Source organism: Eurosta solidaginis, unplaced genomic scaffold (genome assembly GCF_040869045.1).
Source record: "Eurosta solidaginis isolate ZX-2024a unplaced genomic scaffold, ASM4086904v1 ctg00001119.1, whole genome shotgun sequence".
NCBI classification, from domain to species: domain Eukaryota; kingdom Metazoa; phylum Arthropoda; class Insecta; order Diptera; family Tephritidae; genus Eurosta; species Eurosta solidaginis.
The window spans coordinates 55,758-76,947 of NW_027136965.1; the positions used below are offsets into that span (position 1 = coordinate 55,758).

Consider the following 21,190-nt stretch of genomic DNA (forward strand, 5'->3'; position numbering starts at 1 on the left):
AAGTGCAGAAAAATATCCTGAGTTTAGATCTGGGATCCATTCGAAATGCATGTAAGGACTGTATTCCCATTCAAAATGATAATTCGGCCCAGATTCAGGCACTTGCATTGTATATTGAAGGATTAACTATACGGCTAATGTTGTGTATACTCGAATAAACCTTGATTTTGGAGTCTCTGATCACTTCATGACTGGTTGTGAACTTAAGGACCTTCATGTGAGTAGAAGAGTTGACAATTACGAATCGTCATCAGCTATCAAGAAATTAAATTTGAGGGTTCTTAAAGAATCACTTCGATATGGAAAATGGGAATATGTTTTTTATGAGGATGACGTAACGATGCAACAGCTATCTAAGAAACACAAAACTTCGGAATCGTGCGCGTCGCTTATCTAATAAAATTAATAAAAGCATCCGTTCTTGGCGTGACAAATATTTTCAGCATTTAGTATTGCCAGCAGAAGGTGACACTATAAAAGAATGGGCGCTGTTAATATAATTGTGAACAGGAACTTAAAGGCTAATTCTGACCCACTTGTGTTGAGCGTGAAGGGTGTGGACGTCTCGAAATTTTTGGAATTTGCAGAAGTTTTCAATAACTTTTTCGTAAGTGTTGGAACACCCTCTGCTACAACGAGTAACTCAATACCTTGCATGTGTCACTCTGACCCAATGCTCTTAGGTTTCCCACCTTCCAGTAAAAGTATTTCTTTGATCCGATTTCAGGTTCTGAAATACTTAATATAATCAATTCATTGAAAAATATCGTGGTTGTGATAATATATCAAATCGAACGGTAAGAAGTATATCCCTTTCACCTTGGGGAAAGCCCCGCTATACACATTCTGTGCCCTTGTAGCATTGACATGGATGTGGCGTTCTATAATCGTAATACACTAAATACCTATCACTCACTGCATACTTTGGCGATACACTTTTTCTTAACATGCCTTGAGAAATTTCCACTGAAGAGGCATAATAATAGGGAGAAGAACAACAGGGTTTTTCGTGAATTTTTTTCTGTCTTGGGATCAAGCCGCCATAAAGATATGAGTAAATATTGGAAAGCAATCCTCTTATAATGAGTTCAAATGTCCAATTTACTTTTCATTTGATTTGTCAACTATGTTTAGACATGGTTTGAAAAACAAAAACTACAAGAACAGTAAAATCCGCAAAAAATCATTAGTTTGATCAGGCTCATTTCTCCAATAACAGCTTTTTACAATGTAGGCACTATTTTTTATCTACATATATATTAATACGCTAACAAAATTTCCATACAATCAATTGACAGGCTGTTTCGCATACTTAGCATACGTAAAATCATATAAAAGTTATATGAATCGATTCGTATTGATCAGCCGCAGTGCTTAGGCCTATTTTTGTTAACAAATATTACTCTATTTGTTTACAATTAATAAAAAAAGTTTTTTGTAAATTCGAAAATCTGTGCAACTATCGAAATTGCCGTCTGTAGGACGCATTATGTTCACAAACCCCCCTGAGTACATAGCTCCAAATTCTCAATTGTTCCGTTGCTCAAACGTTTCATCTCTACATATGTATATATTTGTACACGCCAAACGGTGAGAGAACTACTGCTTCGCTCATTTCCTGTTGAAATAAAATATTGTTTCCCATTGTTTCCAATTACCTATATTGGTTTGTTCCAAAATCCTTAAAAAATGTTCTAAAATAATTGTTAGCGCACAAAAAAACTTTAAAGAGAAGTAATAACTTAACCGGCCAATTTTTTTGGACAAATGTTACTTACACGTAAACAGATTTTTTGTTTTTCATTTTAGGTGCTTTAAAAAAAATGAAATCAGAAATAATGAGTCAACTTTTGTTCAAACTCACTAAATTTATTTATTTATAACAATTAATTGCAAATTTGACCCAAATGTTTTTTGCATTTCCAGATTTTATGCTCATTTTAGATATAGCACGTCTTATAGTGAACAAAAAATAAATAAATTTGCTACAAAGATATTACATTAAAATTTGTATATAGTCTTTTATGCCAATTTATTTTGATATTTCTTATTTTATTTTATTATATTATCTTTTATTTCAACTTAGTTTATTATTATTTAAATGCAACTTGATTGAATCGGAAAATTTCACGTTGTATATTAAACGAAAAAAAAACGACCCAAAAACGTTTTCGATTTTAGGTCGAAATATTGCATAGGCAGTATATTACCCACTATCTATATATTAATACGCTAACAAAATTTCCATACAATCAATTGACAGGCTGTTTCGCATACTTAGCATAGGTAAAATCATATAAAAGTTATATGAATCGATTCGTATTGATCAGCCGCAGTGCATAGGCCTATTTTTGTTAACAAATATTACTCTATTTGTTTATAATTAATAGAAAAAGTTTTTTGTAAATTCGAAAATCTGTGCAACTATCGAAATTGCCATCTGTAGGACGCATTATGTTCACAAACCCTCCTGAGTAAATAACTCCAAATTCTCAATTGTTGCGTGGCTCAAATGTTTCATCTCTATATATGTATATATTTGTATATGCCAAACGGTGAGAGAACTACTGCTTCGCTCATTGTCTGTTGAAATAAAATATTGTTTCCCATTGTTTCCAATTACCTATATTGGTTTTTACCAAAATCCTTAAAAAATTGTTCTAAAATAATTGTTAGCGCACAAAAAAACTTTAAAGAGAAGTAATAACTTAACCGGCCTATTTTTTGGACAAATCTTACTTACACGTAAAAGCATAGGTCTTTATTTAACAGATTCTTTGTTTTTCATTTTAGGTGCTTTAAAAAAATGATGAGTCAACTTTTGTTCAAACTCACTAAATTTATTTATTTATAACAACTAATTGCAAATTTGACCCAAATGTTTTTTGCATTTCCAGATTTTATGCTCATTTTAGATATAGCACGTCTTATAGTGAACAAAAAATAAATAAATATGCTACAAAGATATTACATTAAAATTTGGATATTGTCTTTTATGCTAATTTATTTTGATATTTCTTATTTTATTTTATTATATTATCTTTTATTTCAACTTAGTTTATTATTATTTAAATGGAACTTGATTGAATCGGAAAATTTCACGATGTATATTAAACGAAAAAAAACGACCCAGAAACGTTTTCGATTTTAGGTCGTAATATTGCATAGGCAGTATACTACCCACTATCTATATATTAATACGCTAACAAAATTTCCATACAATCAATTTACAGGCTGTGTCGCATACTTAGCATACGTAAAATCATATAAAAGTTATATGAATCGATTCGTATTGATCAGCCGCAGTGCTTAGGCCTATTTTTGTTAAAACATATTACTCTATTTGTTTACAATTAATAGAAAAAGTTGTTTGTAAATTCGAAAATCTGTGCAACTATCGAAATTGCCGTCTGTAGGGCGCATTATGTTCACAAACCCCCCTGAGTACATAGCTCCAAATTCTCAATTGTTCCGTTGCTCAAACGTTTCATCTCTACATATGTATATATTTGTACACGCCAAACGGTGAGAGAACTATTGCTTCGCTCATTTCCTGTTGAAATAAAATATTGTTTCGCATTGTTTCCAATTACCTATATTGGTTTGTTCCAAAATCCTTGAAAAATGTTCTAAAATAATTGTTAGCGCACAAAAAAACTTTAAAGAGAAGTAATAACTTAACCGGCCAATTTTTTTGGACAAATTTTACTTACACGTAAACAGATTTTTTGTTTTTCATTTTAGGTGCTTTAAAAAAAATGAAATCAGAAATAATGAGTCAACTTTTGTTCAAACTCACTAAATTTATTTATTTATAACAATTAATTGCAAATTTGACCCAAATGTTTTTTGCGTTTCCAGAGTTTATGCTCATTTTAGATACAGCACGTCTTATAGTGAACAAAAAATAAATAAATTTGCTACAAAGATATTACATTAAAATTTGTATATTGTCTTTTATGCTAATTTATTTTGATATTACTTATTTTATTTTATTATATTATCTTTTATTTCAACTTAGTTTATCATTATTTAAATGCAACTTGATTGAATCGGAAAATTTCACGTTGTATATTAAACGAAAAAAAAACGACCTAAAAACGTTTTCGATTTTAGGTCGAAATATTGCATAGGCAGTATATTACCCACTATCTATATATTAATACGCTAACAAAATTTCCATACAATCAATTGACAGGCTGTTTCGCATACTTAGCATAGGTAAAATCATATAAAAGTTATATGAATCGATTCGTATTGATCAGCCGCAGTGCATAGGCCTATATTTGTTAACAAATATTACTCTATTTGTTTATAATTAATAGAAAAAGTTTTTTGTGAATTCGAAAATCTGTGCAACTATCGAAATTGCCATCTGTAGGACGCATTATGTTCACAAACCCTCCTGAGTAAATAGCTCCAAATTCTCAATTGTTGCGTGGCTCAAATGTTTCATCTCTATATATGTATATATTTGTATACGCCAAACGGTGAGAGAACTACTGCTTCGCTCATTGTCTGTTGAAATAAAATATTGTTTCCCATTGTTTCCAATTACCTATATTGGTTTTTACCAAAATCCTTAAAAAATTGTTCTAAAATAATTGTTAGCGCACAAAAAAACTTTAAAGAGAAGTAATAACTTAACCGGCCTATTTTTTTGGACAAATTTTACTTACACGTAGAAGCATAGTTCTTTATTTAACAGATTATTTGTTTTTCATTTTAGGTGCTTTAAAAAAATGATAAGTCAACTTTTGTTCAAACTCACTAAATTTATTTATTTATAACAACTAATTACAAATTTGACCCAAATGTTTCTTGCATTTCCAGATTTTATGCTCATTTTAGATATAGCACGTCTTATAGTGAACAAAAAATAAATAAATTTGCTACAAAGATATTACATTAAAATTTGGATATTGTCTTTTATGCTAATTTATATTTAAAAAAAAACGACCCAAAAAAGTTTTCGATTTTAGGTCGAAATATTGCATAGGCAGTATATTACCTGCTGTATTTATTATTAGGCTAACTTTGTTTGATTATATGCCCATTAATCGGATGCTTAGATCCAATAATCCTAATTTGTTTATGTCGCTTAAAATTATGAAATCAATTTTATTTTAGTAAATATGTTTACGTGGATAATTTCAATGTTTTTGTTTCTTTTTCTTTTTTTTTCTAATTTATTCTGCTTTGCTATATCTTAGTATTATATCGTTCACAGACGATATTTTATGGTAGATATGGTCATATATATTCACCTCCATTTTATGAATATGAATATTTACAAATTTAATACAAATTAATTACGTACATAGATCTCAATGGGAATCCCAACATTAAATATCCGAATATTAGAATCTTCATATTTCCACAATGATAACATTAAAACCCGGAAAAAGGTCCAAGTGCACTTATTGCGTTTTCATATGGAACTGTTTATTCGCATCGCTTAATTTTTTCGCACTTTAAGTACTTTATTTTTTTTCTTTCATTTAAATTTTTTTAGTTAACTCTGCCTTCTTTCTCATTACATAATTTTTTTATATTTTTATTTTTTATGAAGGTATCCTCTATTCTATTCGAAATTTTCGTTTTGTGTCACACTTATGTACATACTACATATGTATTTATACTAAATTAAACTCGGTAAAGCGTCAATTGCATACCTAACGTGTGGCGTGAAATAGGCTAAATTCCTTAAGCAAATTTCTTCGTTTTTAACTAAAAGTTCGTGTTTTTGAATTATGACACTATTGAAGTAAATGGGCGATATATGCATATGGGAGATATAGGCCTACTGGGGAACCGAGCACACAAAACTAACTTCGGTAGCGCCCCAACGGGGACCTCCCGGGTGGTGTGAAAAAACCTATTTTTCAATTTAATGTCAAGTAATTTCACCTTAATTCTATGTCAATTTCTTTTGATTTTACATATTTTTTATATTTTTGTTTAAGGAGCTCCATACCAACATTCCAACCACAATTTCGCCTTAGGGTATAACATATAGCTGAATCAGTTGCGATGAATTGTGGACACGCATAGAATACATAGAATTAGTGTAGAGGGTGAAACAAAGACACATATTTCAGTTACATCTGAGTATAATGCGTATTGAAATTTAGTAGTACACATTTTATGCGCAGCAATTTCAGAGGTGTATTTAAAGTTTGACACTTAGCAGTCCATATAAAGTTTAAGCGTATAGACGTTTACGTGTAAAAAAAAACACGGCTAATAACTCATACATTGAATAATTACTCATATATTTATGGCGGCTTGAACTAGAGATATACGCCGCCGCCGCCACCGATTTTAATCGCTTTTCGCGCGCCGCCGCCGAATGTTAAAAATATCGCCGCGGCGGCGGCGGCGTCCGGCGCGTTACTATATTTTCTACTCGTTTAAGACTGTTTAGGCCATTTATTGTTCATGTCGAAAATTGGTCGGATATGGTCGAAAGTTGTATCAACGGACGCGCATCACCGCCAGTTATAAGAAACTTATTGCGAAATTCAACTCTTTTTAACTGTTCAAAAGTTATTTATAAAAACAGGCGTTTTCGATGTAAGCGAAATCAGTGATGCAAAATCCTTTAGTAAGTTCTAGGAGCAGATACACTCCTTTGAAATGATTCTTACCTCATACTTAAGTTTAGGATATATGTACGTATGAGAAGGGTTTGAAAAATCACTTGCGATTATATTCAAACATCTGTTGTTTATTTGCGAAACTATACAATAGCGTCTGAAATGTCAATTTTTATTTTCACTCTTCATCCTTCAACACCCAAGTCTCCCGGTCTGACATTTCCTAAAGTTGGCGGCCCTACCCAAAACTATTCCCTTTGAGTGAATCACATTGTTTATAGCCTACCAACCAAGTTAAAATATAGCGCGACAAAAGCATCCGTTGGTTAGTCTTCGGAGCTACACATAGACCTTCTAGGAAAGTGTCGTCGACGAAGGTATGAGTTCGAAGTCGCAGTCCTATAGGTTCTGTGCTGGCATATAGTGTAAGGGTCAGGAAGCGTGGTACCGACTGATGGTCGGGATTGGTACTGTTCTCACATAGGGAATTGTAGCTCTTAAAAACAGCCGAAAAACTGGAGGCGCCCTGTGCCACGACAGTCATGAGTATTAATGAACCATTAATAGCAACCGTAAGTCGCCTTTGTGCGTGACCGCCAAGGAGCCACAAATGATTTAAAGAAATTGTGTTCGCGACGATTATTAGGAGTTATCCCTAGGTGAAACTACGCTTTGCTCGAGATATACAAACAAAAGTGTGACTATTTTATATATCTCTATTTCTTTTCAACAGACGCAGCAGTACCAATTCCAAAGACCGGGGTTAAGTTCGAAGCCTCTCTGGAGTAAGCGAATAAGGAGGAGGAGCAAGGAGCTACTCCTGAAAAAATTTTGAACGGTCTGCGAGATATTGAGGAAAACCCCGGATCTTTCCGAAATGGCCAACACGTTTCCTTAAATACATACAAACAAAACCTTTCCTAAATATTATTATTTTAAATAGAAAAATCAAGCTTTTTAAAGTAAGAACACCGGCGTACGTTGGCGCGCCGCCCACGCCGCCGCCGCCGCCGATAAAGTGATCGGCGTAAACCTCTAGCTTGAACCCAAGACAGAAAAAATACACGAAAAATACTGTTGTTCTAGCATAGCCCTATATTATGCCTCTTCAGTGGATATTTAGTGTATTACGTTTATAGGACGCCACATCCATGTCCATACTAAAAGGGTACTGAATGTGTATAGGTGTGGCTTTCCCCAAGGTGAACCCTGCTACAATGGGCATAAGAACTCTCACAACTTGTGGCTTACCTTCAGAACTACAGGGCAATGTTCTACCTAAAAAATGATCTAACAATTCCTTCCTCCAGCGCTACGCTTGAATTATACAATAAATAAAAAATGTGGACTTGTAGCCAATTTATCTCCATTACATTTTATAAAAAATTGAGTTTAAGTATGCTAAACCCTTTAGAAATTGCGGTGTCGGTTTATGGAGACCTGCTTCGGGCAAGCAACGATAAACGGGAATGTTTTTTCAACATGTTCTGAGCAATCGTACCGACTCTTGGGAAGGCTTTATTCCTTTGCTTTGCATACTTCGATCCATGTTTCTTTCACCAAAGCAATTTTCGGGGCTCGAAAAACTTATTAAATACCTTCTTCTCTAGGCTACTACTTGGTATTAAAATATTTGAAATGCACGCGGCTCATTTTTTTTTCTTTTGTATTTAAAATAACTATGAAAGTAATTGAGTGGTATCCGTTAATATGAAATCCATCAAAATTCAAAAATTCGGAGCATTTTTCAATCTGGTAGCTTGTATTTGGTGAAATTGTCATTGTCCCCGCAAAAGTCAAGTGGCTAATGTCACATTAAATCGAACTACCTCCATTTTTTGTATTATGGGTAAAGCATATAAAAAAAACAAGTAAAGAAGTCTACGTTCAGGTGTAACCGAACATTACATACTCAGCTGCCAAATTACAGTTTGCAAAACTTTAAAATTACCTTCTCTTAAAAGTGTGCGGTGCCACACCCATTGTCCAAAATTTTACTAATTTTCTATTCTGCTTCATAACGTCAACCCACCTACCAAGTTGCATCGCTTTATCCGTCTTTGGTAATGAATTATCGCACTTTTTCGGTTTTTTGAAATTTTCGATATCGAAAAAGCGGGCGTGGTTATAGTCCTATTTCGTTCATTTTAAATAGCGATCTGAGATGAGTACCCATGAACTTACATACCAAATTTCATTAAGATACCTCAAAATTTACTCAAGTTACCGTGTTTGTGGACAGACGGACGGACGGACATGGCTAAATGAATTTCTTATTTCGCCCAGATAATTTTGATATATAGAAGTCTATATCTATGTATCTCGATTAGTTTATGCCGTTACGGCGTACCGTTATGCGAACAAAATTAATATACTCTGTAAGCTCTGCTCAGCTGAGTATAAAGATATAGTAACACATGACTGACAAATGCTTGAGCATTCTCTCGGACATAACGAAAGAAACGTAGAGAGAATGAGTCCAGAGCGTTTAGGGACGAATCGTTCCTTTCGGTTTCTTTCACAATACCCACTATGGTGTTAGACCTACCCCAGTGGGTCAGGGGGCTTAGAATATACCGGCGGCAGGTATGCCTGTCGTAAGGGGCGACTAAAACCCCAAATTGATTCAAGGGGTTGTGTAGCGTAACCCTTTCAAGATGTTGCTAGCGCAAAATATAGCTTCTCCAACCCAATTGACAATCTCACTTACCCTTGACGAATCCCGTTACTATAACACCCGAGGCTCTGGCGATCCCTAATTCCTCACGGGGTGGGATGGCTGAAGGTGTCATGTGGTCATACTACATCGTTCCCGAGATGGCCGGGCTGGTGCCTTAATGGTGCTTCTTACAGGAACGTACCGGATCTGCATCCGGCAAAGTACCATCAACATCGATAACACTCCCCAAGGCCTTCGGGGAATGTCCTTATCGCTACAACAACAACAACAAAATGGTGTTAGATCTACATAGCAAAGTCTAAACTTTGACCCCACCTCAACAATTCATAATCAAGCCCTTAATTTATGTTATATCTTTGACATATTACAGTATGAAAGGATGAGTCTAAAAAAATATTTGATTAGATTTTTAAGGGCGCCCTTTAGAACAATGCATTTTTATTTATAATAAAAAATTCTGTCCACATTAAAAAAAATTAGCGAAGTCTAAACTTTGACCCCACCTCAACAATTCATAATCGAGCCCTTAATTTATGTTATATCTTTGACATATTACAGTATGAAAGGATGAGTTTAAAAAAATATTTGATTAGATTTTTAAGGGCGCCCTTTTGAACAATGCATTTTTATTTATAATAAAAAATTCTGCCCACATTAAAAAAAATTACATTGAACTAAGAAAGAAGCATTACTGTATACTAGGGTGGGTCAAATTTATTATTGAAAGGCACATCCAGTTTCTGCATCTATGGGTCATACTGAGTAATATTGCCCATGGGACCATACGTCTGAAATGAATTTCGAGACTCCCTAATTTTGTTAATAAATGTTGTAACAAAAAATAAATGAGATGGCGTTATTTTTTAAGTTCTTTTTTGCTATGAAGTTTGGAATATTTCTGAAGTTTCTCTAAAGTCGCCATCAGGTCAAATAGGGATTCGGATATAAAATTTTCTAACAAAATTAGGGAGGCTCGAAATTCATTTCAGACCTATGGTCCCATGGACAATATTACTCAGTATGACCCATAGATTCAGAAACTGGATGTGCACCTGAAGTTTTTTTCTCCATACAATTTGACCCGCCCTACTTTATACACATTTTTTTTTCGATTTTACAGTCCCTAGAGATTTTGTTTCTTAAAAACTGTCTAAAAACCTCTTAAAATCAAATTAGAAGTAAGTTAGAAGTAATATATAATTTTAACTCTTCGGTAAGTTGGAGTCGCCTAAGCAGGCGTTGGCACGACGATCGAAGAAGTCGTGTCCAGAAGATCGTTACAATACTCAAATCTAAATAGAAGTTATTACAAAAAAACAATCAAAAATGAGCCTTCGGACATTTCGGCGGACGGAACCTCATATAGCCCCAAATCAACTCGAAATATCCCAAATATCCCCGGGAGTATACCGAGAGTGTCCTAAAAAACCCCGAAATTTTGCTCAAATGGCCACGACGGAGTCCACGAAATTAACACCAAATGACCCCAGAAGAACCCCGAGAGATTCCCCGAAATCATCCCAAAATTACCTCGAGGAGATCTAGACAGAGTTCCCGAAGTCACCCCCAATCCCGAAATGACCCGCAAATGAATTGATTCTGTATGGGGTATTAAACTGTTTGCTTCCTATTTCTACTGCTAATATTTTCACACATTTGCAAAGAAACAATACAGTTAATCAATGTCAATTCGATTCGGAAGCAAGATGGTTGCAATAGTCAAAAATGTTGTCAGCCGGTCAATTTCTTGTTATTGAATCACGTGGTTGCCTACAAAGTTTTTGACAATTGGACCAATCTTGTTCCCAAATCTAATTGACATCCATTAACTTGTTTCTTCGCAAATGTTAGTAGTGGAAATGGGAGGCCATCAATTTACAATTGCCCGATACGGGCGGAACGTATATTTCTTTAGTATAACTTTTTTCGATTCTATGGCAAATTTATTAAATATACATACATACTATATTCGTGGGGCTGAGCAAGGGAAGTTTGTATGAAAACTAAACCTACAAAAACACGAAACCTAAATCGAAGTTTAAGTTCATGGCTGACTCAACTCATTCAAAAATAGCATTAGAAATAATGTTTTCCTCATGTTCGTCTCTAATTAAGTATTTATGGAATCGCTTTTATATTTGAAAATTATTTATATACTTATTTGGAACATTCGGACCTTGTGACGTAGTGTTCTGAGTATTCCAAGTTAACGGTTTATCCGCAACGATTACTTGAATACTTAAACGGAAATGAGCCTTTTGAAGTTTCAAAGTAAATACGTCATTAATTCCTGTGTAGCAAATCGCACTATCTCAAAATATTTTCCAAAACTTTCCCATTTCGGGATATGTCTCAAAAGTGCCCTATATCAGAATTAGGGTGAAGAACGCCTTATCTCAGAATGTTTTTCATAAACGCCCTATCGTATGTCGAACTGTATTGAGTTTTTGCACAGATAAGGTGTTTTTGAAACAAATTGTGAGATAGTGTATTTTTGAATAAAATTTAGAAGTTCGGTGCTCCTCAAACAAATTCTGAAATAATGGTCAATGCAGTATAACATTTTAACATTTCCCAAAATACTTAGTAAAAAATGAATAATTTTCCCAAAACCTGTTGGCATTTACGAAACTCGTATCACTACTAAAGGTACTTTTCTACTACAATTTTCACTGAAGGTGAATGAATTATTCCCCGTGTTCCGTACTTCGCAAAAGCAATACGTCCTGAATTTTAAACATGGGAGTGTCAAAGCTCTGACAATATTAATGAACAAACCTGTGTGTGAATCGTGCCTAGATATGTTCTTTTCCAAACAAAAGAAAGTTTCAATAATTCATTTTCTTGTTCTGCTTTGGGTTTTAAATATTAAATTGTGCAAAAACAAAGAAAAAATCATGCCAGGCGGTTTCGTTGGCCGGTACAGAGTCGAAAAGGCATCTATTTCTTTTTTAAATGAATACACGTTACTTTGTTGGTAGCAAGGAATCAAACCGAAACCGAAACCATCACCGTTTAAAACCACTTAACTTTACACAACCGAAACCGATACGTATAAGAACTAGTCCGAACCCGTTACTTGTATTCGTAAAAAACGAAACGAAACCCGTTTCAGGTGTCGGAACCGGCTGCAAACGGTTTTACCAAAACTAAAAGCCCCGTCACATAAGCCGTTTTTCATATACATAGATAGCCTTTAACACGTATTTTTATGGAGAACGGCAGATTTAACGACACTGGTACTATCGGAAATGAAAAAGTAGCCAACTTCCAACATTTGTTGCAAGCAAAGCATAAGAAGAAGAATTCAATATTTGCTTTGGCTAAGGGTTCTTTCACACTTTACCAGTGAAATTATTTTTCCCCCTCTTTGGTACTTTTCTAACGTTTTTCACAGTTAAAAACTACAATTTAACAAATGAATACGACACAAAATATGTTATCAAGTATTTTTCTTGTATAGCGCTTCGCGAAATTTTGTATGATAATAGGCAAGGTGGAATGAACTTCAATTTCCAGGTCTGACGTTTCGTTATATTTACAAACGCAACAGACCAGATTGTGGCGATGTTACTTACATGCATAAGATTGCGTTGAACGCATCTATATGAAAAACTTCATTGCAGCTCTTTTTTTGTTTTTTTTTTTTTTTGATGCATAAACTTGTGATTTTATTTGATGAACGTGACTGAAATTAGTTTTCTCCTGCAACAGTGTCCTTTTTTAAGTTGAAAATTACCCTTGTCAAAAAATTTTTTGCATAATTTTTTACTTTTAAATTAAAAAAAAAATCAATTTAACCATTATATTATATAATTTTACTACAAATACATTCATAGAAAATGCAGAAGCCGTAAAAAATATTTCACACATATATTTTTTTTGATTCGCGTAGGAAACCTTTGATTTTCTCTGATATATGTAAATGTTGCACTGGTTTACAAATCAGCTTGAGATTTAAGTAATTTTTTGCAGAAACTTTTTTCATACAAGGAATGTGTAAAGTGAATATAACAAAATGTGATTGACAGTTGAATATGATTATCTTGTAAGGGACTATGTATTAGGAAAAACAAATGAATTAACCCTATGCGGCGCATGCAGCATTTTATCCTTTCTGTTTTTTTTTTTTTTTTGTATTTTACCTTGTGTGACAGCATTACTTATGACTAAAAAGAAAAGAATGTGAGAGCTTCAAAAGCCAACCATAGGTACTTATTTTAATAAAACCAATCACACAAATGACATTTGAATAAAACATTACCTTATAAAAGTTTTTTGCTAAAAATAAAACACATCTCTTTACAAACAGGCCCATAAATTATGCTTTTTCGCATTAATTATCTTCCCACCTCCAGAGCTACTTTTTCTTAAAATTTTTAACTTTATATACCCAACCTCCTAAATCCGTACTTCCATGTTTCATATTTTACCTTTCGAAAAGGTTTTTTGTTTGAGTTTCCGAATCGGAAACATGTATGGTATTTTGTTTAATTGTGCCCAACTTGAAGGACTCGGTTCATCTGGAATGGGAACAGCACGTGGATACAATTGACGGACAGATGATAAAATCAGTTTCCTTAAAATTATTTCCGGAGAATCGAGATAAATTTGTTTAAACAACAAGTTATTAAATCAACAAAGAAGCTTCTTCCCATAGATTTCGTCTTTGTTCGCAAGCAGGCGTTTTGAAAAACAATAGACTTCTGTGCTGGCCTCGCTGTTGTTACACGCACCGCAATCTTCATACCAAGTGGTTCTTTTTATACTTCTACCTTCTATGATCTAAATGGAATTGTAAGAGGATTCAAAGGGGTTGATAAACACAATAAAAAGCGTTACAACCTTACACAATCGCAATCCAATATCAACCTCACCTACTCGAAGGGAATCCTGTTACAAATATGAAAGTATCATACAAACACTCCCCAAGACCTGCATATACACTACTGTTCTTGGAGTGTTCTTATCGCAAATTATGGTGTTTTATTTAAAAATAATAGCCACCTTTCAGAAATTTAAAATTTAAAAAAAATCTGAAAATTTTACGTTTTTTTTCTTTTTGACATTATAGCCCGGTTCTTTATGAGAGAACAGTCATACTCAATCACACTTAGTTAAGTACACTATTGTAGATCAGATATCATTGTGGATTGTCCCCAACGAAATACACTTTGGGCGTGTGTATATACATTCATATATTTATTTTTAATGAAGGATAATTTAAAGATGCCTGCAAAAAAAATTCTATACATAAATGTTGACGTGTTTTTATATAAAAATTTAAAAATTCCACTTTGTTTGAATTAAAATGTAATGAGCTGCAAAACTGAAGTATCGTTTTTTTAATTACAATTCTTATAGCCCAGTCATCTTTATTTAATAAGTTAGGAATCGCGGATTTCATCCTACCAACTAAATATTTGTATTAACTTTTGTTTTAGCATCCTCGAACTTGTCACAAATCCTGCATATTAAGGTTAGCGGTCAGATAAATAAATTTTTTGCCCATTTGAAAACATCTAGTTTCCTTTGGGGTTTACCTTTTGAAGATAGAGGTCATTGAGCGCGGGGTTCTACACTATGGGAACAATTTTTTTAAAGCAGGCCACCTAAAACAATTTTATTTGGATAACTAAAATAGTTACCTTGTGTGCTAGAGGATGAAATATTAGCATTTTCCCTATTCTCTGTTTTCGAAAATGTTATACTTTGCAAAAAATTGCGAATTTACAGATTCCCCTCTTAATTTCTTATATTGGTCATAAAGAGGTATAGAGAGATATTTTAATATCTATTTTTATAATAGACCTTATATCCGTAACGATGCCTGACTTGAGCGAATTGTATATTACAGAGCGGCAGCGAAAAACAAGTCTTATCTGAGAATGATGGGAATAACACACGTATTAAATGCAGCAGAGGGTTGCCGCTACGGCCAGGTCGATACTGGACATAGCTACTATCGTGATATGCCAAGTATAAGGTATGTTTTTAAAACGCTTATATAAAGTTTGCATGTATATTCATATGTATGTAACCGACTTATTTAAACTCAGTTTTGATCTACTTGAAATGCTCAGATTTCAATTTCCTTTTACTTTGCAACAAACAAGCAAGCGGAAAACTGAATTTAATTGGTACTAGGACTTATGTGTTTGAATAACACGATAAACCATGTAGGTCCCGTTCCTACAATTTGTAGGAAACCCCTAAAATGTGGCACTATATGTTGCGCCTTGTTTCAGTTTTTTATACAGTAATATGGTGGGTTCAAGTAGGTGCTCAACCGTTTTTTTCCTTCAGCCCGCACCTCCTACATCTGGTGTTATAGGCGAGGCCTTTTTTATATTAAATTTTAATTTTAATTTTTATACTCAGTTGAGCAGAGCTCACAGAGTATATTAACTTTGATTGGATAACGGTTGGTTGTACAGGTATAAAGGAATCGAGATAGATGTAGACTTCCATATATCAAAATCATCAGTATCGAAAAAAAATTCGATTGAGCCATGTCCGTCCGTCCGTCCGTCTGTCTGTCCGTTAACACGATAACTTGAGTAAATTTTGAGGTATCTTGATGAAATTTGGTATGTAGGTTCCTGGGCACTCATCTCAGATCGCTATTTAAAATTAATGATACCGGACTATAACCACGCCCACTTTTTCGATATCGAAAATTTCTAAAAATCGAAAAAGTGCGATAATTCATTACCAAATACGGATTAAGCGATGAAACTTGGTAAGTTAGTTGAACTTATGACGCAGAATAGAAAAATGGTAAAATTTTGGACAATGGGCGTGGCACCGTCCACTTTTAGAAGGTAATTTAGAAGTTTTGCAAGCTGTTATTTGGCAGTCGTTGAAGATATCATGATTAAATTTGGTAGGAACGTTACTCTTATTACTCTATGACTGCTTACTAAAAATTAGCAAAATCGGAGAACGACCACGCCCACTTTTAAAAAAAAAATTTTTTAAATTCAAATTTTAAAAGAAAAGTTAATATCTTTACAGTATATAAGTAAATTACGCCAACATTCAACTCCAGTAATGATATGGTGCAACAAAATACAAAAATAAAAGAAAATTTCAAAATGGGCGTGGCTCCGCCCTTTTTCATTTAATTTGTCTAGGATACTTTTAATGCCATAAGTCGAACAAAAATTTGCCAATCCTTGTGAAATTTGGTAGAGGTTTAGATTCTAGGATGATAACTGTTTTCTGTGAAAAAGGGCGAAATCGGTTGAAGCCGCGCCCATTTTTTATACACAGTCGTCCGTCTGTCCTTCCGCTCGGCCTTTAACACGATAACTTGAGCAAAAATCGATATATCTTTACTAAACTCAGTTCACGTACTTATCTGAACTCACTTTGTATTGGTGTAAAAAATGGCCGAAATCCGACTATGACCACGCCCACTTTTTCGATATCGAAAATCACGAAAAATGCCATAATTATATACCAAATACGAAGACAGGGATGAAACATGGTAATTGTATTGGTCTATTGACGCAAAATATAACTTTAGAAAAAAACTTGGTAAAATGGGTGTGACACCTACCATATTAAGTAGAAGAAAATGAAAAAGTTTTGCAGGGCGAAATCAAAAGCCCTTGGAATCTTGGAAGGAATACTGTTCGTGGTATTACATATATAAATAAATTAGCGGTACCCGACAGATGAAGTTCTGGATCACGCTGGTCCACATTTTGGTCGATATCTCGAAAACGCCTTCACATATACAACTAAGGGCCACTCCCTTTTAAAACCCTCATTAATACCTATAATTTGATACCCATATCGTACAAACACATTCTAGAGTCACCCCTGGTCCTTTATGACGATATCTCGAAAAGGCGACCACCTATACAACTACCACCACTCCCTTTTAAAATAATCATTAACGCCTATGGAACTAAGGATCACTCCCTTTTAAAATACTCATTTACACCTTTCTTTTGATACCCATATTGTACAAACAAATTCTACAGTCACTCCTGGTCCACCTTTATGGCGATATCTCGAAACGGCGTCCACCTATGGAACTAAGGATTACTCCCTTTTAAAATACTCATTAACACCTTTCTTTTGATACCCATATTGTACAAACAAATTCTAGAGTCAACCCTGATCCACCTTTATGGCGATATCCCTAAATGGCGTCCACCTATAGAACTATGGCCCACTCCCTCATAAAATACTCATTAATGCCTTTCATTTGATACATATGCCATACAAACATATTCCAGGGTTTCCCTCGGTTCATTTTCCTACATGGCTATTTTCCCTTATGTTGTCACCATAGCTTTCAACTGAGTATGTAATGTTCGGTTACACCCGAACTTAACCTTCCTTACTTGTTTTTACTACATTCGTAAATTTAATGAGTTTGAGACGTATTCACAATAATTTCTTTTGTTAAATTAATGTATTTTTTTATTATGATGAAAGGAATTGAACATACTCGCTGATATACATATATAGCTTTTTCGACCCTGATAAAAATCTCTTCAGATACCTTTGTATTTTTAAATTAGAAATTATATTCTCCCCGAGTGAGATTCGAACTCGAGACATAAAATTTCTAACACCGCATGCCTACCAATAACTATCACAAACTATTGTTATTATTGAAAAACTGAAAGGAATTAAACATACTGGCCGATATTATAGTTATTTCGAACCTGACAAAGATCTTTTCAGATATCTTTATTTTTATACTCAGTTGAGCAGAGCTCACAGAGTATATTAAGTTTGATTGGATAACGGTTGGTTGTACATATATAAAGGAATCGAGATAGATATAGACTTCCATATATCAAAATAATCACGATCGAAAAAAAATTTGATTGAGCCATGTCCGTCCGTCCGTCCGTCCGTCCGTCCGTCCGTTAACACGATAACTTGAGTAAATTTTGAGGTATCTTGATGAAATTTGGTATGTAGATTCCTGGGCACTCATCTCAGATCGCTATTTAAAATGAACGATATCGGACTATAACCACGCCCATTTTTTCGATATCGAAAATTTCGAAAAACCGAAAAAATGCGATAATTCATTGCCAAAGGCGGATAAAGCGATGAAACTTCGTAGGTGGGTTTATGTAATGACGTAGAATAGAAAATTAGTAAGATTTTGGACAATGGGCGTGGCACCGCCCACTTTTACAAGAAGGTAATTTAAAAGTTTTGCAAGCTGTAATTTGGCAGTCGTTGAAGATATCATGATGAAATTTGGCAGGAACGTTACTACTATTACTATATATGTGCTAAATAAAAATTAGCAAAATTGGATGAAGAACACGCCCACTTTTTAAAAAAAATTTTTTTTAAATCCAAATTTTAACAAAAAATTTAATATCCTTACTGTATATAAGTATATTAAGTCAGAATTCAACCCCAGTAATGATATGATGCAACAAAATACAAAAATAAAAGAAAATTTCAAAATGGGCGTGGCTCCGCCCATTTTCATTTAGTTTTTCTAGAATACTTTTAATGCCATAAGTCGAACAAAAATTTACCAATCCTTCTTAAATTTGGTAGAGGCATAGACTCTATGACGGTAACTGTTTTCTGTGAAAATGGGCGAAATCGGTGCAAGACACGCCCAGTTTTTATACACAGTCCACCGTCTGGCCTTCCTCTCGGCCGTTAACACAATAACTTGGGCAAAAACCGATATATCTTTACTAAACTTAGTCCACGCACTTATCTGAACTCACTTTATATTGGTATAAAAATGGCCGAAATCCGACCATAACCACGCCCACTTTATCGATATCGAAAATTACGAAAAATGAAAAAAATGCCATAATTCTATACCAAACACGAAAAAAGGGATGAAACATGGAAATTGGATTGGTTTATTGACGCAAAATATAACTTTGGAAAAAACTTTGTAAAATGGGTGTGACACCTACCATATTAAGTAGAAGAAAATGAAAAAAGTTCTACAAGGCGAAATCAACAGCGTTTGGAATCTGGGCAGTTATACTGTTAGTGGTATTGCATATATAAATAAATTAGCAGTACCCGACAGATGATTTTCTGGATCACCTGGTCCACATTTTGGTCGATATCGCGAAAACGCCTTCACATATATTTGTAAGGACCACTCGCTTTTGAAATACTCATTAATACCTTTAATTTGATATCCATATCGTACAAACACATTCTAGAGTCACCCCTGGCCCACCCTAATGGCGATATCTCGAAAAGGCGTCCACCTATAGACCTAATGCCCACTCCCTCTTAAAATGCTCAGTAACACCCTTCGTTTGATACCCATATCGTACAAACATTCTAGAGTCACCCCTGGCCCACCCTAATGGCGATATCTCGAAAAGGCGTCCACTTATAGACCTACTGCGCACTTCCTCTTAAAATGCTCAGTAACACCCTTCGTTTGATACCCATATCGTACAAACATTCTAGAGTCACCCCTGGCCCACCCTAATGGCGATATCTCGAAAAGGCGTCCACCTATAGACCTAATGCCCACTCCCTCTTAAAGTGCTCAGTAACACCTTTCGTTTGATACCCATATCGTACAAACACATTCTAGAGTCACCCCTGGCCCACCCTAATGGCGATATCTCGAAAAGGCGTCCACCTATAGACCTAATGCCCACTCCCTCATAAAATGCTCAGTAACACCTTTCGTTTGATACCCATATCGTACAAAGATTCTAGAGTCACCCTTGGTCCACCTTTATGGCGATATCTCGAAAAGGCGTCCACCTATAGAACTAAGGATTACTCCCTTTTAAAATACTCATTACCACCTTTCATTTGATACCCATATCGTACAAACACATTCTAGAGTCACCCTGGCCCACCCTAATGGCGATATCTCGAAAAGGCGTCCACTTATAGACCTAATACCCACTCCCTCTTAAAATGCTCAGTAACACCCTTCGTTTGATACCCATATCGTACAAACATTCTAGAGTCACACCTGGCCCACCCTAATGGCGATATCTCGAAAAGGCGTCCACCTATAGACCTAATGCCCACTCCCTCCTAAAATGCTCAGTAACACCTTTCGTATGATACCCATATCGTACAAACATTCTAGAGTCACCCCTGGCCCACCCTAATGGCGATATCTCGAAAAGGCGTCCACCTATAGACCTAACGCCCACTCCCTCTTAAAATGCTCAGTAACACCTTTCGTTTGATACCCATATCGTACAAAGATTCTAGAGTCACCCTTGGTCCACCTTTATGGCGATATCTCGAAAAGGCGTCCACCTATAGAACTAAGGATTACTCCCTTTTAAAATACTCATTACCACCTTTCATTTGATACCCATATCGTACAAACACATTCTAGAGTCACCCTGGCCCACCCTAATGGCGATATCTCGAAAAGGCGTCCACTTATAGACCTAATACACACTCCCTCTTAAAATGCTCAGTAACACCCTTCGTTTGATACCCATATCGTACAAACACATTCTAGAGTCACCCTGGCCCACCCTAATGGCGATATCTCGAAAGGGCGTCCACTTATAGACCTAATGCCCACTCCCTCTTAAAGTGCTCAGTAACACCTTTCGTTTGATACCCATATCGTACAAACACATTCTAGAGTCACCCTGGCCCACCCTAATGGCGATATCTCGAAAAGGCGTCCACTTATAGACCTAATGCCCACTCCCTCTTAAAATGCTCAGTAACACCCTTCGTTTGATACCCATATCGTACAAACATTCTAGAGTCACCCCTGGCCCACCCTAATGGCGATATCTCGAAAAGGCGTCCACCTATAGACCTAATGCCCACTCCCTCTTAAAGTGCTCAGTAACACCTTTCGTTTGATACCCATATCGTACAAACACATTCTAGAGTCACCCCTGGCCCACCCTAATGGCGATATCTCGAAAAGGCGTCCACCTATAGA

General features: G+C 35.1%; 1 protein-coding gene across 16 annotated transcripts in view; it reads left to right on the plus strand.

Moving 5' to 3' along the window:
* LOC137235973 (dual specificity phosphatase 29) overlaps positions 1 to 21,190 on the plus strand; it is a 64,447-nt gene that overhangs the window by 38,302 nt on the left and 4,955 nt on the right. For all 16 annotated transcript variants that reach the window (XM_067758696.1, XM_067758695.1, XM_067758708.1 and 13 more), the window contains one exon: positions 15,137 to 15,265. In XM_067758696.1, coding sequence (XP_067614797.1) covers positions 15,137 to 15,265 — 129 coding nt within the window. The remainder of the gene's footprint in view (positions 1 to 15,136; positions 15,266 to 21,190) is intronic.